Consider the following 20893-nt stretch of genomic DNA (forward strand, 5'->3'; position numbering starts at 1 on the left):
TTGTGCTAATTTGCGTTACTTTGGATCAACAGGGCATCCTATATATGGGGCGTATTTTTTTTTTCTGTGCCACCATCAATGTGGTTCGACACAGATCCCTAAAAACATTTGTTGAGAGGATTTACATAAAAAAGTGGGACCTCCCAAAACGAGGTGCAACAGTCCAGCAAGTATTTAAGTCATCACATATTTTTCAAAATGTGCATGATGTGTGCTGCACTTTACAGCACATACACAAAATTGGAAAATAATTAAAACATAGTTTCGTACTGAAAGGGTCCCATTTGGGTACAAGACCTATACTTGACAGAATGCACACCAATGCACTCTGTTGCAAGGGTGTGTGTGTTGATGGCAGCCTAAAGTGTGTCAGGGCTGGTGAAGAGAAAAACTGAGCCATAACTTAGTAGATATGGAGCTGTTTTTGTCTCTTTCTTTAATGCAATGCAGGGCAGTGACTTTGGTTGCTGTGCTATGCCAACACATAGTAAATGTGCCCCAGAATCTTTTTCCTATAGTGCCGAGGCTCTGCAGACCAACTAACTACCACAATCCCCAGTATTGCCAAAGGAAGACCCTCCATGATGTTCTGCACTATGAATGGGTAAGATTTCTATGGTATCTTTTGCGCTGATGGATCTGCCAGACAGTAAGAGGCGCACATTTCCTTCATCTTTGAAAGGAGATGCACCATTGTGACAAGCATAAACTCCCAAACTCTGCAATACCTTTCTTACCCTAACACTTTAAAAGTTAAATTCAGGTGCTCGTTTCTCCAACTAGAGGCCACTAGACACCAGAACAAAGTTTGTTCAAGCGTAATCCAACATGCTTCTTCGAGCAATCATGAACTTGCTAATTAAACTTGAACCTATGCTAAGATGCTCATCTGCCTAAGAGGCACGATTGGTCCAACTGTGAGGATACATGCAATTCCAATCGACAGAAAACAAATAAATAATACCTTTGCTAATAAGATAATGTGCTTGTTTCATTCATAAACAATAGGCCTATACATCAGACTTTTTTTCTGACGGGACTGTGGTCTCTACAAATCTCATCATCTATTACTTGCAGTGCAATATATTGTTTGGACATTACTGCAACTCTCGAACACCAGCATATTTCAGATAGAGGCAATAATCGCAGGCAGAAAATTCTAACTAGACCCCTCAAATGAGTTACATCAATTGAAATAGCAAATTACCAATTGCAATTTTCTTTTTGAAGTTTGAAAATGTACGCATACTATGTTACATAGTAAATGCTCAAAGCAAGACACCTTCAGTCAAGAGTCACCATTGTTTTTTTTCTAATACACACCAAAACTGCTGCTGATTATTTCTTAACAAAAATAAAAGAGGCTATACATCCTGATCACAAATGTTTTACAAATTTGAGACTTTGTCTCCAAAAACAGCCTTTAATAATTGTTGGTTCTCAAATGATGACTGTGCAGGTCCTTTTTCTGCATCAGGAGCAGGGCTATTTGTTGATAATCGATGTACCAATCCTACAACACCAATACTTTAAATTTTTGCCCAGGCTAGCAGCAACCTACATGTTTTTAGTAGAGATGTGTGAAGTTTGTGTCACTATTTGGATGCATTTAAACATAGGCACTGCCAACAACAGATGCTTGTATGTTCGTGGTAAATTTTTTGCCATGAATAGCATGTTCATTGTAAAAATTTAATGTAAGTTTTGCGTAATTACGCAGTTTGGTGTAATGTAAGTAACTTTTTATTGTTTAGGTTAATTAAAACCATTACAAACAATACATTAAAACAATCTCCACAAGTAGAACTAAAAGAGAAAATGTAAAAGCAAGAAATTTTAGTTAAAAAAGTAACATTACTAAAATCAATAAACGTGAATGGCAAATTGTTCATAGCAGCAGGTAACAGCCAAAATTTCCTCTTTAGCCGACTGCCTGGCATGGTAGTTTCCGTTCTGCTAGTATCAGAAATTTCACCAGCTTGGTGTAATGGTTAGGCCGGGGCGGCTGAAATGCCAGAAACCGGTCCTCGGAAGATTGCTTCCGGTCCAGGGAAGGCATGGCTTGGCAGTTCGGGCTGGACTGTTCCCATGAGGCACAGGGTCAGACTGATTTGCATATGGCCATGTCTGAACTGGGGTGGCAGAGTGGGCTGAAGAACGGTGATGGATTGGACCCAGACCTGTTGACTGGTTGTGTGTGTTTGATTGGTTCAGATGCTCGGTCCATCGCCACCCCCTTTTGTGCCACTTTATTCGCCATAAGTTGGTAGAGTATGCTCAGACGCGAGTCCCTTGCTCACTTTGCCACTGGATTCAAGCAAGCCGGGCTGAAGATGGCTGAAATGCCAGAAACCGTTCCTCGGAAGCTTGTTTCCGGTCCAGGGAAGGCATGGCTTGGCAGTTCGGGCTGGACTGTTCCCATGAGGCACAGGGTCAGACTGATTTGCATATGGCCATGTCTGAACTGGGGTGGCAGAGTGGGCTGAAGAACGGTGATGGATTTGACCCAGATCTGTTGACTGGGTGTGAGTGTTTGAATGGTTCAGATGCTCCGTCCATTGCTACCCCCTTTTGTACCACTTTGTTTGCCATAAGTTGGCAGGGTATGCTCAGACGCGAGTCCCTTGCTCACTTTGCCACTGGATTCAAGCAAGACAGGCTGAAGGCGGCTGAAATGCCAGAAACCGGTCCTCAGAAGCTTGTTACCGGTCCAGGGAAGGCATGGCTTGGCAGTTCGGGCTGGACTGTTCCCATGAGGCACAGGGTCAGACTGATTTGCATATGGCCATGTCTGAACTGGGGTGGCAGAGTGGGCTAATAATGGTGTCATTTTGGGAATTTTGCGAACAAGAATAGCAAAGAATTCTCAAAATTATGCTACTGATGCTAGTTTATTTTAAATTATGCCCAGGTCAGTCTTTGAACACCAAATCTTCTTACAAGTTGCTTTTGTAGCTAATGTATTTAAAAGTGAGATAAGTGAAGCTGTCACACTGCAACACACAATTTGTTATTGTCTTATAGAAATGGGCTTACTTATAAGTGTTTAACACCGAAAAACATTCAGCATTGAATTTTTAGAGACAAAACAACCCATGACTAATGACAATGGGACAAGTGTTCGAATAATGTAAGAACATGGCATACTTAAACATTCAAAGAGGCTCACTTGCCAGAAAGAAAGAAATTTAGAATTACAAATAAAGTGAAAAGGCTAACATATACTTCTTAATAACTTTGACTGATTAAATTGTTTAGCTATGACTATGTTAACAAAAATCATTTTAGTTGTTTGAAAGATAATTAGAATTACTATTTCAAAAACCCACTGTATGAATTAATAGTATGAAAAAGTAAATCTATGTATTTTGAACACTCCCTAAAATCTTACCTTTGTATTTGGGTGACATAAATGTCCTCATATTCTTCATAACTTTGGTCATCATATTCACCGCCATAGCCATCGTCATAAGCCTAAGGAAAATAAGATAAAATATGTTTTTAGAAAAGATACATACAAATATAGTATTGCTAGATCTGTGCAAAGTCCTGTTGTGCAGGATATCAAACTGTGTCAAAAGCTATTAGTAAATGAAATATTTCTACCCCCCCCCCTTCAACTTTTGGACCCACTGGATTTTCCTAATACACTCACTTGATATCATTTGCTAACTACTTCCCACATTTTTAACAGATTGATCGAATAGCATACAAGTTTTAAGCAAATCCCCTCCCACTTTAACTAGTTTACCCACTTATGGATTGGCACAAAACTTGATAAATGTAAAGAAGACTCATCTTTCTTAGTTTCTAACAAATTTTGAGAAAGTCCTCACAGAGTACTAAAAGTATTAGGAAATGAACAGCTCTTTGCCCTCGCTCCCCTTTTATGGATATGCACATTTCTAAAAATACCATTGGTAATGTGAACATACTATTTGTCAATTTTGAGGCATATTAGTCAATCAGTTTCAAAGTTATAAGTACTTTAACAAATGGCTTTTTAACTGACAGTGGCACAGTGAGCCTGGGGCCCAAGTCTGGGCATACCAGGCACACTTAGGGCGAGAAAGCAAAATACATACAATTGATAGACAGAATGCAGAACAAATTAAGGGCTAGATGTAGGTATTCCAAAAATACAGATTCTAAAATACCGAATTTTACCGATTCAGTATTTCAGAATCGGTATTTGGGATGTAGATAATAATTCGGTAAAAAATACCGAATTCGGTATTTGCCATTCATTCCTATGGGCCTGTAGGCCCATAGGAATGAATGTCAATTACCGAATCGGTAATTACCGATTCTGTAAATACCAAAAAAGTCAAGGGTGGCAGGGTGTCACTTTGACACCCTGTTGAGCCCCTGATTAGTGCTTGTATGTGTGCCACATGGCACAGGTGTACATGCACAGATTTGCATATACACAGGTATTCGTTATTTACCACCAACTAATAGTTGGTGGTAAATAACAAATCCTTAAAGCCCTGTGGCACTGTTTACAGTGCCACCTACATCTCAAAATACAGATTCGGTAATTTTACCGAATCTGTAATTTTACCGATTCGGTAAATTTACCGATTCGGTAAAATTACCAAATCTGTATTTTGAGATGCCCTACATCTCAGTATCCAAATACCGGTCGGTAACAGCCGAAAATCGGTATTTTCGTCCGTTACCGATCGGTATTTGGATACCTACATCTGGCCCTATATCCATAATTCTTTTGCTCACCATGCCACCTCAGTTTACACCTGGCCATATGCAAATCAGTCTTGACCCCATGCCTAAGTGCGCCGAGTATGCCCAGACGTGGGTCCTAGGCTCACTGTCACTGGATTCAAGATAGCCTTGCTGATGAGGGGTGAATACCCAAAACCAGTCCAAGGAAGCTTGTTTCCGGTCCATGTAGGACATGGCTTGTAATTTTGGGCTGGCGTGTTCCTATGAGGCACAGGGTCAAGACTGATTTGCATATGGCCTGATCTAAACTGGAGTGGGATAGTGAGCAAAAGAATTATGGATTCAACCCAGATCTCTTGACTGGGGTTGAGTGTTTTGATTTGTTCTGCATTCCGTCCATCAATTTTGTGTCTTTTACTTTCTAAAAGTGGCATTTTCAAACACACAATTTAAAACTATCTTCCTAAAAAGATTTGTTAATAAATCCTGAGTTTAGAGATCCTAAACCACATTTCTAAATATTGTCCCAATAGAAATGTATACTTGTAAGATTTTATAAAGTAACTCTCATGTTATCCTACGGGACAGATAGCCTTTCAATATTGAAAATCGAATTTGGCAGTATTTCACTATCAGGACATGTTACACACACCAATACATGTCCTACTTTTCATATGCACTGCAACCTGCCCGTGTGGGTACCTTGGGCCTACCTTAGGGGTGCCTTACACTTAAGGAAAGGGAAGGCAAGGGCCAGGTAAGAAGGTGCACTTGCCAGGTTGACATGGCAGTAAAAACTGAGGGCAGACAGTGAAGTGGGAGGACTGAGATACCTTTAAAAACGTTACTTGTGTGGGTGGCACAATCAGTGCTGCAGGCCAATTAGTAGCATTTGATTTACAGGCCCCGGCACAATCAGTGCACTTTGCTAGGGATTTACCAGTGAATCAAATATGCCAATCATGGATAACCAATCATAATAACAATTTATATAGGTAGCACTTGCACTCTCACACTGATCAGCAGTGGCAAAGTGCCCAAAGCATCTACATGAGCAAAAACAAACCCTAGGACAGTGATAAAAGGAGGTAGAGTCAGGGGAAACCACAGCTAGGATGCCAAGTCAAACATGATATGAATGTTTATAATTTATTTTCATTATATTAAAATCTTCCATCATGATGGGTTACTTTGGTTCAACTGTTTTTGTGGCAATGTTTTAAAAAAGTAAATCTTTTCATGGGTTACTTATGGTATTTTGCAGTATAATGGTGAGTCTTGTTCTTTTAAAAATAGTTGTTAGTTATATTGTTAATGTAGGTATGTATGGTATTCGATGTGATTATATACTGATGTGGAGTATGACTTTTGAAAACATTTGGTCAATTTGTATAATTTAAGCATATTGTTCGCGTACATTTGCAGAAAATTCATAGTCTTTTACTCTCATCTGTCTTACGTCTCTTATCGGCCCCCAAATTGCACCTGCTTCCAGTTCCTATCTTCAATAGCTTTTTTTCCATACCCATAATTAGGAGACACACAGACAATGTCTTTATTTATATTTAGCTGAAAATTACATTAAAGTCTATTTCTTTTAACGTTGACAGAACACAAAATGAAGGTGAAACTTTCATTTCTTTGCAAACAGCACCATAAAGCAGGTACAAAGTGTCAGTGCTTACATCTTTTGTTAGGTGGCCACTACTGACACCAACTAGGCTGGATGAGCCTTTTATTTCACTGGGCATTTCCCTGGTGAGCAGTAGCCCGGTTTTGGAATCCCAGGGCCGTTCCTGGCGCCTCTGTCACTTTCTCCAGCTACCCTAGGTTACTTGCAGTACACAATGGAGGCTTTAAGACAGAGAGAAAGAGAGAGAAGGGGGTGGTAGAGAGAAAGTGATCAGAGATAGAGAAGAGGGACGGGAGAGAAGGGAAGAGAGATAATTGATGGAAAGAAAGAGAGAGAGCTAGATTGCATGAGGAGACAAATGGAGAGTAACTGATTTGAGCGTTTTTGCCAGAGATGCTTTTGATTCCCTAGTATGGCCCTCACTCCTCCCACCTCTTTTGCTATCACTGCCCAGTGTCACTGCATTTGGTGTATTCATCATATATTTTATTGCAGTTCTATTTACATATTGTGTCATACCACTGAGCTGGTGCCCAATTGCATTTTCAAATCCATAGCATACTACTTCATGGGAATGATGTGGGTGGAAGAGTGTGTGTGTCTGTCATACATCCTTTATAGTTAATAGTTTGATGCCAAACCTCAGGACCAGAGTTCTGCTTTTATCATACAGTTTTGTTTTATCTAGGTGTGAGGCTGAAGGATAGGGGGTTAAGCATTAGAACAAGTCTGTGGATGGACAGAGCATGTGTGTGTTCATATTTGGCTAAGTGGGAAGCATTTTTCTGTTGTTGTGTGTGGGAGAGAAAAATCACCTGTGTCAGGGCAAGCTTGAGACTGTGCATATGCAAGTTTGAAAAACTTGTGAGAACATAGCTAAAATAAACACCGATTGACACCTTTCGATAATACCTAAATCATGAAAGTTTGTTGCAAGCCCTAATACATACAAAAGGATGTTTTTTGTGCATTCAGTGGAACTGAATGGGGGTAATTGAAAGAATAATATTTTAAAGCTTGTCTCCTGCAAGTGGTGAGCATCAAACAATGGAAGTGGTTCATGTGATCTCATCAGAGGTGGAACATGGATGGAATGTGATTTTTTTCTAGTTCATGTGTGGAGTTTAAACATACCCCAAGCACCTTAATAATAAGTGATTGATACATTTAGGAGATGTACTAGAGTCAGTTTTTATTATTTAGGCATGTTATTTTGATCGTCTTGGCACAGACAATTATCCCACAACCAATGAAATAACATGAGTGACAAATTTGCTCCTAGTAAAAAGCAAAGTGCACACATTACAAGTTGTCATGAGTTAGTGAGGTTAACACATTGCCTCGTTGTCTGCTGCCAATTAGGTACCTGACCACAGCATAAGTATTTGTAAAGTGAACGTTCACCCGTAGGTATCTTGGCACTGAATAACAGATGTTTATCGTTACCCAACTCAATGGTACTCATTTTATCGACCTCAAATGGATGAAAGGCTGAGTGGACCCGCTGGAATTTGAATCTGTGACCATGAGGTCGAACACAGTGTTTCTCCGGAGGTCGGTCTGTAGCTGCGAGCAAACAGCAGTGCTCGCCCGGTTAGTCCTCTTTCACTACTGCTGGTTGTCCGCGAGTGTGGGAGTGTGGAGCAAGCGGAGAGGGCAGGAAACAAAACCCGGTGCGAGATCGTGCGCGAGGAACCAGGACAAGCCGAGTTCACGGAGTTCACGTAGCTCACAGAGCCGGCAGACAGGGACGCGACGCGGTGCATTGGAGTAATGGCCCCGAAATTGACAGCCGAAGCGAAGGCAGAAATGTTGAAAAAAAAAGCTGAGAACATCGGAAACGCTGGCAATGCTGGAAACGCTGGGGAATCTGGAGCAGCAGAAACCATCTCGAGGAAAGAGTACTCGCTTCAGGGAGATCCAGGTAAAAGAGATAAACAGACATCAGTCAGTTCCAGAGATGTTTACTAGGAAAAATAAGGAGAAAGGCATTAAGGGTATTGAGGACTCGAATCCTAAGAGTAGTGTTGGGGCGCAACAGGGCTGTGACAAAACGAGTTCGACTACAAGCACTGTTGCTGACACTGATGCCAAAGTGACGCTAGACACCCCTCTGGTGGAAGGTACTGGGCTTGTCTTAGGGATCTCCCCGGCAATAGTGACAAAAAGCACGACTTGTGGCCTGACAGAATCCTTGAAGGCAACTCCATTGGGGCAGGATAAGGGGGGCACAAAAGCTGATGCTAAAGCAGGAGAGGAGGAGGACGAGTCCAAAACTGGGAAACCCGGATTTAACAGCGAGTGAGGTTCAAGAGTTAGACCAGGCTTTGGAAACATCTGCAACAAATGAGGAAGCCGTGACGGTGGGAGGTGAGACTGTTAACCCATGATACCCAGAGAGTACGAAGATCATTATGCCCCTAGAGAAAGATAAAGAGAAGGTCCCCAGCGAGCGCTTTTATTCAGTATCAGATGAGGCAGAGTGGTCAGACGAGGAAGATGAACGAAGTTCATATCTGGGGGACAGCAATCTGGAATCCGAGAGCGACCCGGAAAACGAACTCCCGGCAACGGTAATAAAATCTGCCACCCTACTCCAAACATTCGATCAGCCTCAACGAGAACTAAGATGGAATCACTCATCCTCGATGCCGTTACAGGGTAGCCCTACTCTGGAAAAAACCTAGCTCTCTCTATTGGAGGTGATTCACCAAGAAATTATAGCCCATAGGGAGGAAACACGGCAGGATAATCGCAAATCTCAAGCTGCGATGAGGAAGATACAGGGAGTGGTTAGAAAACTGTCCAAGGCATGTGTGAATGTTGGGGACAGGGTTTCGAATCTGGAGGACCGGGTTGTTTCAGCGGAAGCAGAGGTTGCTGCAGCTAGAAGTAAGGTTGAATCTCAGCATGCCCAAGTTACAGACATTCAATGGAAACTAGAGGACATGGAGAATAGGCTCAGGAGAAATAATCTGAGGGTGCTAGGAATCCCCGAGGGGGTAGAAGGCACGGATGCCAGAGCCTATGTCATCAAGCTCTTTGAACTAGCATTCCCGGAGTTATCCAGTTGGAACTGGTCTGGAGAAATCCAGAGGGCACACCGCACCCCCTTTAGAGTACGCCGTAATGCAAAGGAAGGAGTCAAGCCAAGGGCGATTCTTATTTTACTCGGCAACTTTGTTCTGAGACAGGCCATTTCAGAAAAGGCAAGGCCAGACGCAAGAAAGTCCAGCTAGGGAGTGTCATTCTTTGTCCGCCCGGACTATTGTCATACGAATGTGGAAAGGCTCTGGAGGCTAAGGCAAAGGATCAAGCCTTTTCAGTATAAGAAGATGCAAGCCTATCTGATAAACCCAGCGCAATTGAAGATAGTCAATGAAGGACGGATGCAATATTTTGCATTAGAAATAAAAGTGCAGAAGTATCTGGACTGATTAGACAGCTAGCGAACTATTTTGTCTCGGGCCTAGCCCCTTATAGGTAGTATTGTAGGGAGAGGTAAAGGCTTGGTATTTGAAGTAACTATGTATGGTAGGAGGGGAGTAAAGTTTTGTGGAAGCAGGTTCTTTGAAGGCAGTCCTCACTGCCTGCTCACTGCAACCATCACAGGCACAGACTTAGTCTGAGTGCTTCACGAGGGAGGGTGCAGGGGGCAGGGGGTTTGGGGTGCAGGGGTAGGGGGGAATTTGGGTGGAGGGGAGACGGGGGTGGGGAGAGGGTTGGGGGGTGGCACGCTGGTGGAGGGATAAAAACGTAAAAAAGGGAATTTTTGACACAAAAGTATACTGGCATTTGGAACGAGAACTATGTATTGAATTTGTTCGCATTAATCATCTGGTACAGGTTGAAGATAAGGTAAATTGTAAGCAGAAATATGTCTAAACTTAAAATCTGTTCACTGAATATTAGTGGCCTCAATGACTGGAAAAAGAGGGGAAGGCTTACAGAATTTGTAAAAACTGAACAGATTGACATATTGTGTTTGCAAGAAACACATCTGCCATGGGGGAAAAAACATTGGTTAAATGTAAACGGTTATGAGATCCTCTCTTGCTCCTCTCAGACTTCATCAGTAAGGGGGGTGGCTATTATTGGAAAGACAGGACTTGGAGGGGCAAAACGCTGTAAGGCCGACGCTATGGGTAGATGGGCAGTATGTGAACTGAATATCGGCATTACCATATGTGGGATATATGGTTCAAATCAGGATGACCCCGAGGTTTTTGAGTACTAGAGAAAGAACTAACAGGATGGTCTTCCCCCTTTGTGGTTTGTGGGGCTTTAAATTTTTCTGCAGAATTTGCGGGTGTCACCCCTTATGTCAGCCGCAAACCCGGGGTCTATCGGTCCGTCTGCTCCATGATGCAATCTCATGGATTAAGCGACGTTTGGGGAGACAAGGAACCGGGAAACCCGGGGTTCACTTACTACTCATGCCCATTTCAGAAATTTACTAAATTTGACGATTTTATGACCTCCACTCAAGTACTAAGCAAAGTGAAGATCCAGAAATTACCAAAAATAATATCGGACCACAATCCACTGATCCTAACTCTGGATCATCCCAGACCCGTTAAAAAGCAAAGGGCATGGACATTTGATAGGAAGCTATTGGCAGATAACTCATATATAGAACATATAAAGTCCTGGTCACAGAGGTATTTTGATGCGAACAGGTTTAGTGCCTCACGAAATACAGTCTGGGACAGCTACAAAGCAGCATTAAGGGGTGAGACTGTTAGTTATGCTGCCCAAGCCTGAAAAAAGATCCGATTAGAGAGAGAACAATTAGTGAACCAGTTAATGGAGGCGGAAGAACAACACGGGTTGGATATATCACAGGGCAGAGAGGGAACGGATAGCCAAGCAAGAGTAAGCTCTATAAAAGCGCAAATCCATAAACAAATGGCAATAAAGGCAGCTCATGAGTATCAAGCGCAGAAAAGCAAGCTCTATAAGACAGGCGAACTGGCGGGAAGGGCACTTGCACTCCGCATTAGACAGATTGCTTCTAAAAATGCAATAACTCGAATTGTGGAGCAGGGTCAGGATTTTCTGGAACCTTTGGAAATTTTGAATGTATTTAAAAGGTTTTATCAAAAATGATATCATGAAGAATCAACTGTAGAAATACCATTAGAAGAACTGGGGGAGCCAGGAATTAGATTAGATCAGGGGGACAGGGAAATTCTGGATAAGGACATCAACGATGGAAGAATTATTGGGGGCTATACGAGATCTATCTTTGGGCAAGGCGGCAGGCCCCGATGGTATACCCCTCGAAGTCTATACAAAGGTATTAGAGGAGACCGCCCCAATGCTCCTGGATCTATTTAATGGGATCATAAATACTGGGAAAATTCCTGACTCATGGAGGAACACATATATAGTGGTGTTTCATAAAAAGGGGAAGGCAAAAGAAAATCCAGGGTCATATAGACCAATATCTCTAATAAACACAGATAATAAAATCTACACAAAAATCCTCGCAATCCGGTTGGGGAGGATCATTGGGGGCCTTGTCTCTCCCTGGCAGCATGGCTTCATCCCTGGCCGTGGTACTACGCAATTACCTTGTTTGATATACATGCTGCGGGGGAGGGGGAGGTGGCAATGATCCTCCTCGACGCGGAGAAAGCCTTTGACCGCGTTAGGTGGGATTATCTGTGGGGGGTAATGGAGGGCAGAGGGTTTGGGCCAAGATTTAGGAAGGCTATACAAGCGATGTATCTGGATCCAGTCGCAAGGATCCAAATGATGGGCGAGAGCTCAGATGAGATCTATATAACAAGAGGAACTCGCCAGGGGTGCCCCTGCTCACCCATTTTGTTTGCACTCTATATAGATCCCCTGATACAACAGATAATGGCTAGCACAAGCATTAAAACCTGTGAATACAAAGGGCTTTGAAACAAAAATCTTGGCTTATGCCGACGACCTGGCAGTCCTTACGGTAGAACCGGATGCTGCATTCCGGGCCGTGGCTGATATTACTAAAGCATTCGGTAGATATTCAGGGTACCGTTTAAATGAAGGGAAGACCCAGGTACTTTGTTCAAAGAACATTGTTAAAACAGATACGAGATTTGTTGATTCCGCAGTTTATCTAGGGATCACGATTAATGCCATACCCGCTCATATAATCAAGGATTATTTTACTCCAGTATTGAAATCAATGGAAACAGATTTGAAAAGAATGGATACACTACACCTGTCAATAGTAGGACGCGCGAACGTCCTCAAAATGACTATGTTTCCAAAGATATTATATTTGTTCTGAGCCATCCCCCTTTTAATTGATGAAAAATGTATTAGATCAATAGAAGCTCTTTTTATGAACTTCCTCTGGCAGTATGGCAAGGTTAGAAGATCTTTAAAATGTATGTCACTGCCACAGGAAAGGGGTGGACTAGGGGTACCCAATATAAGGTATTATCACTGGTCCTGCCTGCTCACCCAAATGGCAATCCTGTTCGATCCTGGGGTGAATAAACCACATAACTCCTATAGGAACAATAACTCCCCCACAGTATATGAATTGATATTAGGCAGGGAGGCAATTGGTGTTTTATTAAGGAAAACAGAGAAACGATACTATAAGAAAATGGGATACAAGACAATGGAAGCGATATGGGGGGTTTGGTCGCTGGTTCAGAAATGCATGAAAATTCCAAGATTAAATCATCATACTCCCCTGTGGCTCTCTGGGATGTTTCCTAAACTATATAGGGATGGTATGTGGAAACATTGGGAGCAACAAGGCATTTTGACACTGGGGGATATGATGGTTAGGGAAGAGATCAGACCCCTGGATTTTCTTCAGCAAAGGTACCAAGAGTTTAAATATGCACAAGTCACTCACACAATCAAATCTAAGAGGCCATCTATCACTCTAGGCAAAAGGTGTAGTATATTGGATTACTTGTTGGGAGGAGGGCGTAGAGTTAAAGGTATCTATGGGATATTACTAGAAGAAATACAGGATGATATAGAAAAAACTGAGGTATCTTGGGCTACTAAATTAGAAAACCCTGATGTCGACTTGGATAGAGCACTACTTCTGGATAAAAGACTCTCACGCTCTTTTAACCTCAAAGAGCACCATTTTAAAACACTTTTTAATCTATATTATACACCCTCGAAGTTATTTGATTGGGGGAAGAGGGAGGATAACAGACGTCCCAGGTGTTCAGGGGGTCCGGGGGACCTCCTACACATGTTCTATCAGTGTGATGAACTCGAAATGATTAAAAAAGAGATTATGATATTCTGGGAGGGGCTGCTAGGCATTAAGATAAGCCTATCCCCAACATTGATGATGTTAGGCTGTGACAGCAAGTTGGCCTTAAATACAGAGGCCTTGGTTTTTGTCTCAGTCGCAGTACTCCGTATCCTGATCTCAGCTGCATGGAAGGACAGGGAGGAACCATCATTCCAGATGTGGCTGACGAGACTCTTAGGTATGCATAACATTGAGGTCGCTCTTTATGAGCTAAAGGGTAGAAGCACACGGGAGATGGGTTTAAAGATGTGGGCACCTGTAGAGCGTTGGAGGCCCAATAGGTCGCAGCAGCAAGCAATTATAAGGCATGGAATGGTTTAGGGGTGTATTTAATGTCTGTATTTTTCTACACCCGTTTCTCTCTCTGTATATATACACCATATAATATCTGTATTTATAAATATATAAATTGTCTCTCTCTATGTTTTAAGTTTTTTGAAGGATCTTAACGTTTTTTATCTTGTACTTTTTAATGCCGGATGAAATATGACATACGATACTTGATTCGTTTTATAATGAATTGAATGAATTTAATGTTTTATTTTGTGTCAAATAATTCTCAATGGCACAAGGGATAATAGTTTACCAGTATCGTAATACCACAGGGAATAGTTTGCCAGGGATAAGCTGCAATTTTAGATCAGAGGAAGGATTAAAAATGGTAGCATCCTAACCAGTGGCAGTTCCTCTGCTAAGGTGGAGGATCATCGTCCCACTGTTTTACAGCAGTTAAATAAAGGAAAAATAAAATGACAAGTACTTGATGTTATTAACATTTTCTTTTTTTCTCCTGCTAGTGCTTTGCAAGCGGGGCTGGGCTGCTAACACAGGAGCAGGGCGAGGAGTGGTGGGCACACCGTAAGTGCCCATGACTGTTTGGCCAGCCGCCGTGGGCCAGCCAAACAGTCATGTGTACTTAGCATGCTCTCCACCCAGGCTGCATTAAAGCCTGGGTGGACCGAAGGCATCTGTGAATTGGTAGTGGCATTATTAATTTTGTGACAAATGTTTCAAAATTTAGTTTGCTGTTATTGAAATTGCTGAGGATTTTCAAGACAGTTGATGAAAAATTATAAATATATATTTTACTTTGAAAATATTTACATTAAACGTGAAAGCAACAGTTATAATCTGTTAAACGTTACAAACTAGCACACATTCTTCCAAAAGATGTAAATCTATTATAGTTCTTTACAAAAGAAATAATTATGGCCATCTTAACTACCCTTGATACTTGTATGGCTTTAAACTTAACATTTTTGTAGATAAAGAATTTATAAATAATTTTTCTCAAGGTGGTCATATTTTCAAAGTTGATCAGTGCGAGATTTCCAGCAGAATCGAACTGGGTAAATTCTTCTACAACTGTTCATCCTTGATTTCGTATTTAATTCTTCCGTTTCCTTTCAAACATGGAATATTAAGAATAATTCTGAGTTAGTTGATTTTTAAAAACAAACTTCAACGTTTCCATCACTCAGCAAACTCAGCTATTACAGTAACACACGTTCAATGGTACAACACCAAATAGATCTATTTTTATTACTGACAGAACAAAAACCCGATCTATTATTACTGACAGAAACCTGGCTAACCCAGGACTCTCTTCCCGACATCCTGGCCACACTCCCCGGCGACTATCACATTCACTCAGTCAACCGTCCGCCAGGAAAAAAAGGCGGCGGAGTCGCAGTTATTTAAAAAAAATCTTTTACACCTCTGTTGCTGCCTTCACTTATCCTACCTGGCGTTGAAAACATTGTCTTTAAAATTGATACGGACTGCGGAGCCATCCTTACTGTTCTGATTTACCGTCCCCCCTCTTCCATACCCATGTTTCCCTCTGCCTTAGCGGAACAACTTGCCCCATTAGTAACTACCTATTCCAAAACCCTTCTAGTAGGGGATTTTAATCTTTGGTTTGACGCTATGGACTTGGATGTTCAGGCAGGGGAATTAAAAGATCTTCTTGTTGACCTTAATCTACAGCAGCATATCCACTCCCCCACTCACCGTAAAGGCCATAGCCTCGACCAGATCTGGTCCTACAACCTTACTCTATCTAATCTGGTTGTGGAGCCTTGTATCTGGTCGGATCACCACCTAATACAGTTTGCCTTGACGGTCAGTAGTAATAAGGCCCAGAAGCCTCAGAAAATGGGGAAAATAAGAAAATGGAAAAGCATTAGCTCCCCGGAGTTTCTAGACTCGCTACTTGCAACTTTACCTCCGGTTTCAGAACATCCGGATGCCATGGAGGAATCTATCTCACATTGGATCACAGGGGCTGCAGACATCCATGCCCCCTGGGTCAAGCCCCCTCGGTCTCGCGCTAGTAATACTCACAGATGGTTTACCCCACAACTTCAGGCGCAAAAATTAGAAGTCCGTAAGAAAGAAAGGACCTGGAGGACCAACTATTCCCAACAGGATTGGGTGACCTACTGTGCTGCTCGCAAGGTCTACCAGAAATCCATCCTGGCACAGAAAACAACTTACTTTTCTGAGCTCATCACACACTCACAAAATAAATCCAAAGACATCTTTAAGATGGTGAATGAGCTCTGCGACAGCGACAGAACGGTACCCCCGGTGGTCCCTACCCAAGCATGGTGCGACTCTTTAAATTCTTTCTTTATCAATAAAATTTTGGACATAAAACAATGCATAATCAACTCTCCAGTCCCACTTCCTTTGGATGATTCCTTTTTTAACCTTTCTACGCTCGAGGCTTTTCCACCGATTGACGCTAAAATGCTGTCCGAACTCTTTAACCGAGTTAAATCAGGTTCTCCTGATGATGTTTGCCCCCCACACATATATAAGGACATAGGCCTAGCCATACCTCAGAGTATTCTTCCCGCACTAAATGCTTCTCTTATCAGCGGCAGGGTACCATCTCGATTTAAACAGGCTCTACTCATCCCTCTGCTGAAGAAGCCGGGTGCAGACGCACAAGTCCTGGTCAACTATAGGCCTATTTCCTTGCTCCCATACTTGTCAAAATTACTGGAGGCATATACCTCTACCTATCTCTCTAAATTTATAGAGGACAGCGGCTATCTTGAACCCAACCAAGCAGGTTTCCGTCCCTGTCATTCGACGGAAACGGTAATCCTAGCCGTCCAAAATGCATTAAGATCTAATGTAGACAAGGGCATCCACCCGGCCCTGGTCTTACTTGACTTGTCGGCTGCGTTCGACACGGTTGATTTTTCCATCTTAATCAACCGTGTCGAGCAGGCCGGCCTTAGGGGCACAGCTCTTGAGTGGATAACCTCTTTCATCTCGGACCGCACTCAGTCGGTTAGACTGGGCTCTTTTACCGCCTCTAGAACTGGTTCCACATGCGGGGTCCCACAGGGGTCCTCACTTTCCCCTTTGCTTTTTAATCTTTACATGCGCCCCCTTCTGCATCTCCTAAAGCAATTTAAAGTTACAGTTTACAACTACGCTGATGATTTGCAGCTTATCTTTCCCCTGAATGCACCCGATTCTGTTATCGAATTCCAAGCAACAATGCAACTGATACAACGCTGGATGAGCCTTAACCATCTTAAGCTCAACCCGGGGAAAACCGAGCTAATTGTCCCCGGGACCAGTAGTATCAGTTGGGGCCCACATTTTTGACCTATTAGTCTTGGACCTCCGCCGCCCATCGCCTCTTCGGTGAAAAGTCTCGGAGTCATTTTGACCTCGGACCTATCACTGAGGGGCCAAGTTGGCGCGGCTGTCTCTTCCAGTTTTTATCAGATAAGAAAGATTAAAAAAATAGCACAGTTCTTAACTTTCTCAGCTCTTATTCAAGTCACCATCGCCTTGGTTCTCTCTAGGCTGGACTTTTCCAACAGCATCTATCTGGGCCTTCCTCTCGGTCTCCTTAAACGACTGCAGTTAGTGCAGAATCAGGCAGCTAGGCTGCTTCTTAAACAGCCTAAGTGGCAATCCATCAGGCCAGGCCTTGAACAACTACACTGGCTGCCTGTCCCCCAAAGAATAATGTTTAAGACCAGCTGCATTATATTCAGGAGCTTACAGGAGACAGGGCCACAGTTCATCACTCAGCTGGTCACCAGATACAAGCCCATTTTGAATCTTCGCTCCTCCAATAAAGACCTCTTGATTGTTCCTTCTTACAACAGGAAACGCCAGGGTGGTAGCTGTTTTCACCACCTAGCTGCTGTTTTGTGGAACTCTCTTCCGCTGACTCTCAGGCAAAGCCCAGATCTTTTGACTTTCAGGCTCTCTCTTAAGACCTGGCTATATAAGCAAGCATATCCGCAGTAGATTTGTTATGTTATGTTCCTTCCTTCAACAGCGCCATGAAGCCCACGGGCGTACGTGCGCTTTACAAAAAACCCCTAACATAACATAACAACACATCCCTTGGTCACACTCCTTGTTCTGTTTCCTTAATAAAGGTAAATGTGTTTCCATTCATAACCTACTCACTTCTTCAGATCACTGCCACTTCACTTTCTTGCCACAAAATAGATTTGTTGGTTGTCGAGCACGGAGAACTGTACAAGTTTGTGATATTAGAATTCAAATATATCTCTGATTTTCCCTACCCCACAAAAGCCCACTTTATCAACATGCCCTATTCGATCCCAAATTAACCATTTACCCACCATTCTAAGCTTGGTTGTTTAACCTCCAACTAGGATTCTTACCCATCCAAGGTCATCCTGACTGAATCCACTCGGAGACCCTCAGTTACAGAGTTTACTAATTTTTATGCTCTGATGACCAGTTAAATATTTCTCTTTCACTGTTATATTATTTATTGTATATTTCTACAATACCAGCTTGATATTATACAATAGGATTCCCTTGTGGTGCTTTTTGCTAAACTGTATTTGTGCTGGCTATACAACTCTGTACACTTTACCCTGCTAACCATTGCTAAAGTGATTGTGTTCCTCCTTTCAACATGGTACAATTGTTATACACTGTTTATTTAATTTGCCTCTAAGTCCCTAGTGAATGGAAGCAAATGTGCCCAGGACCAGTAAATTAAATACTACTAGTGGGCTGCAGTACTTATTGTGTTGCCTACTACAGTTGCACTGTAAAACCAGCCCACGGGCCTACCATTGTAGCCTCGCTTTGCAGATATGATCCTGCAAATTCGACCTGTCAAAATACACTTTTGACTCTCCTAAACCTTCTTTTTAAATATTTACAGGCCATCCCTAAGTAGGACTTATTGCCCTTATGGTATTTAAAAGTAGGTATTGTAAAGGTTTAATGTTAAACACGTCCTTACGGTGACTAGCCTCTCAAAGCTATATTCACCATAGCTAGTGGAAGGCAGTTCATAGGAAAACACTGGGATGCAATAACAAGAACTAATACTTTGGCTCAGTAATGGGACTAGCTAGAAACATAATTAAGCAACACTTTTTAATAGTTATTAGAAATCCAATTTAATGCTGAATTCTCTTTTTGTAAATATTATGGAAAAGACCTTTTCGAAAGTTACCTTTGCCTTACTTGAAGTACTGGAAAGATACATCTGCAATATGCTCTCCCACTTTAGCCAGCCAGTAATTAGCGGTTAAATAGATGTGACTGTGGTCTGAACTTGCTTCCAGGAACAAAACAATAGGCTGACCCAAATTTGCAGAGATGACACCTCTGAACCTGAACGAATTTGCGAAGAGGGTTGAGAGTATCCTTTTTTACATTACCATACCAAGTACTGCTCGTGTGTCACAACCTGTTTGACAGATTTACTGAGTCTCTTCATGTGACATTTGGGGCACACTTCAAAGAGGTTTCCCCTGTCCTTGCCAAATGTTACCTGCCACTTGGTCAGGGCCCATCTGTTGTCTCCCCAGTCAGCCTGGCCCCATTACACTGGTCCTTGTTTGACTTAAAAGTGTAACACAACCTGTTTTACTGGTCTGCTGGATTTACTGGGGGGCACTTCAAAGGAGGGAGAAGGGAAATTCAATGCCAAGGCAATGTGTGTATGCACTGTCTAGTTGCTGAAATCTCAGCTTTATCATACCAGACTTCTGTCTCTGAGGTAGTTGTTGTTAAAGGGACTTTTAAATACCTTTAAAGTGGGTTCACCTTTGGATATTGTTCCCCTTCATGTGACTTTGGCTCCTATCCTGTTGGCCTCCATAACTGACCTTTCTAATCTTTCATTAAAGTTAGCAACGCTTCCACTTAAATGGAAGAAGGCACGGATCAGACCAATTCTTAAAAAACCTTTGGCCGATTCTCTAGATATGCTTATTTACAGACCTATATACTACTTGCCCTCCTTTCCAAGATCTTGGAGTCACTGGTTAGTCACCAACTAGTGTGCCATCTTGAAACCAATGGTCTGTAGGAACCCTCTCAGTCTGGGTTCTGTGACTCTTATAGCACGGAATCAGCCGTAACAGAAGTCCCTGATACAAAATAAATTACCTTAGACAATGGGACCTCAGCCATGCTGGTTCTCCCGGACCTATCAGCTGCATTTGATACTGTCTCACATTGTATCCTTGTCCAAAGACTGAGGAAGATTGGTATCAGCAGTAACGTTCTAAAATGGATGGAAAACTTTCTATCAGATCGCACCTATTTAGTGAAGATAGATTTGTTCATTTCAAAATCCAGGGTTCTTGTTAAAGGAGCACCACAGGGATACATTTGAGTGCCACTCTTTAACATGTATCTGTCCCCCCTGGTGAAGCTCATTAGGTCATGTGGTTTTGATACCATTGCCTATGCAGATGATACACAACTGGTCATTACTATGGATTCTAACCCCTAGCTTACTGAGGTGAAATGTATAGACTGTATGCTAAAGATCTCTGTATGGATGCCTGCTAACTTTCTTCAACGTAATTCAAATAAAACACAGATTCTCTTATTTGGGAGAGCTCAATCAGTTTGGTCCTCAGATTGGTGGGCACTGAAATTAGCACCCAAGAAACACATGAAAAATTTAGGTATCATACTGGATGACAATATGTCCATGAAGGGACATGTTGAAACCATCTCTGGGACATGTTTTGGCCTGATGCACATGTTTAGGAAGGTATTTCAGTGTAATTCTTTGCAGGCTAGGAAGACCCTAGTTGAGGCACTGTTAGTGAGCCGTCTTGATTATAGGAACTCCCTAATGCTTGGGATGAACAAAGGTCTTTTTCTAGACTTCAGGTGGTGCAGAACACAGGGGTGCACCTTGTTCTTAATCAGCCCCCGCGTTCTCCCTGTCACCCTTCATTGTGCCTCCTTCACTGGCTGCCAATAAAAAAAAGGTCTTTTTAAACTTTTATGTTTGG

General features: G+C 42.3%; 1 protein-coding gene across 1 annotated transcript in view; it reads right to left on the reverse strand.

The window, feature by feature from the left end:
• KHDRBS2 (KH RNA binding domain containing, signal transduction associated 2) overlaps positions 1-20893 on the reverse strand; it is a 1768831-nt gene that overhangs the window by 278280 nt on the left and 1469658 nt on the right. Inside the window, exon 8 of the mRNA XM_078646808.1 lies at positions 3392-3474. Within this exon, the coding sequence (XP_078502934.1) occupies positions 3392-3474 (83 nt within the window). The remainder of the gene's footprint in view (positions 1-3391; positions 3475-20893) is intronic.

Source organism: Lissotriton helveticus, chromosome 6 (genome assembly GCF_964261635.1).
Source record: "Lissotriton helveticus chromosome 6, aLisHel1.1, whole genome shotgun sequence".
Taxonomy (NCBI): domain Eukaryota; kingdom Metazoa; phylum Chordata; class Amphibia; order Caudata; family Salamandridae; genus Lissotriton; species Lissotriton helveticus.